The following is a 1856-nucleotide window of genomic DNA, read 5'->3' as shown; positions in this document are numbered from 1 at the left end:
ACTGAGTTTCGTCTAGTAGGTGACGCAAACCCAATTTTGCTAAAAAAATGGTGATACAAACCCACCATAAGGAATAGCTAAAAATAAAATAAAATCCATAAACACTAGCATCCAGAACATATTTTTAATAGAAGAAGCCCACTCAGGTGAGATTGCGGAAATTCCCTTCCCACAAGATCTAACCCCAGTCTGCAAGAATGTGCCACTGCGAATTGGGCCACTGCCCAGTTCTCGCCATAGAAATAGCAAAAGATAGCTCCGGGGACTTCATTTTTATTTATTTTTGGCAAGAGGCGCCACAATTAATGAGGTGAACTGAACGATCCACGCCTATATAAAGGGAGGAGAGCACCACCTGTTTACTCACACACACACAACCAGTACCAGATCCACAAGCCAGCAGAAAGGAAGAAGATGATGAGCACCAAGGCCCTCACCCTCGGCGCGGTCGTCGTCCTCGCCATCGCCATGGCGGGCGCGCACGCCGAGCAGTGCGGCCACGCGGCCGACGGCATGGAGTGCCCAAACAACCTCTGCTGCAGCGCGTGGGGGTACTGCGGCATGGACGCCAACTACTGCGGCGACGGCTGCCAGAGCGGCGCCTGCTACGAGCCCAAACGCTGCGGCGCCCAGGCCGAGGGGAACGCGGTGACGTGCCCCAACAACCACTGCTGCAGCGGCAACGGGTACTGCGGCTACGGCCAGGAGTACTGCGGCGACGGCTGCCAGAACGGGCCATGCCGCGCCAACATCAAGTGCAGCGCCGACAAGCCGTGCCTGAGCAACTTCTGCTGCAGCAAGTACGGATACTGCGGGCTCGGCGTCGAGTTCTGCGGCCAGGGCTGCCAGAGCGGCGCCTGCCATGACGCCGTTGGCGCCGCCGCCCTGCCGCTCAGCTCCATAGTGCAGGGGTGATCTTGAACTGCGCATGGCTACAAGTATTGCGACGGGATCAGGTGAGGAGATGAGTTGTGGCAATGTCGATCGTTGCCACGTCTTCTTCACCGGCTAGTTTGCGTTTTCCTCGTCTTTACAATCGTTCCCATCGTGCATGCACGCATGCATGATTAGCGTTCGGGAACCACAAATAATGCGTGTGGCGCCATGCGCCGTCTTTGTAACCTTTGTAATCCAATAAATCTGAATCTCGTTGCAATTAACGGAGTGCGTACTATAGTGCTAATCTCTGTTCGAGAGGCGGAGGTTAACCAAAGCACCTCACAACCTCAAAGTCTCGGCCATTTTTTTAGCCTCAGCCAACGAAGCATGAGCTCAATCACTAAGTGGTTTTCCTTGAGGTGTCTCGGAGCATAAATCCACACTTTTTAAGGCCATTGATAGGGGCAAGGATGTCCCAATCTTTCAATGAGAAAGATTTTATCGATTTGGATGGAGAACAACTTTGACGCCAATCTCATGAATGTTACCGTCAATGTCGGTGTCAGATGCGTGGTTAGCCTGACCAAGAAGGTCTACCTGGAAGCAATAAAAAAACGATCAAGAATATGGTAGAAGCAATCTGGATATTGCGAGTATAGATGAAATGTTGATTATCTTAAACGGAGTACACAAAGGTGCAACAACGACTAACTTTTTGGCTAAATAAAATCCAAAGCAAACACTATAAGGTTGATCTATCTATATAGGACTAAGGGGTGGCGGCCAATGGGGTTGACGCACACCCAATGACAGCAAACAACCCTAAGTCATACAAGGCTCATAGTGTTTGATTGTTATTTGTGTGCATATTAAATTCCCTCTTAAGTAATGGAATTTAGGCACTTCTGCCATATTTTCAGAAAAGAAGGAAAATATAATTGCTGTCTCGAGCAAATGCACCGTAGTTAGGCGTTTTT

At 50.1% G+C, this 1856-nt stretch overlaps 1 protein-coding gene across 1 annotated transcript; it reads left to right on the top strand.

The window, feature by feature from the left end:
* The first annotated feature begins 370 nt into the window (after positions 1 to 370).
* Positions 371 to 1160, top strand: LOC119269857 (root-specific lectin-like). Its single transcript, XM_037551782.1, has one exon. The coding sequence runs from the start codon at positions 415 to 417 to the stop codon at positions 913 to 915; it is 501 nt and encodes a 166-aa protein (XP_037407679.1). The 5' UTR covers positions 371 to 414; the 3' UTR covers positions 916 to 1160.
* The last annotated feature ends 696 nt before the right edge of the window (positions 1161 to 1856 follow it).

Source organism: Triticum dicoccoides, chromosome 3A, assembly GCF_002162155.2.
Source record: "Triticum dicoccoides isolate Atlit2015 ecotype Zavitan chromosome 3A, WEW_v2.0, whole genome shotgun sequence".
Taxonomy (NCBI): domain Eukaryota; kingdom Viridiplantae; phylum Streptophyta; class Magnoliopsida; order Poales; family Poaceae; genus Triticum; species Triticum dicoccoides.
The sequence above is the reverse complement of the archived record's forward strand: the minus strand, read 5'-3'. Positions and strand labels throughout refer to the sequence as shown.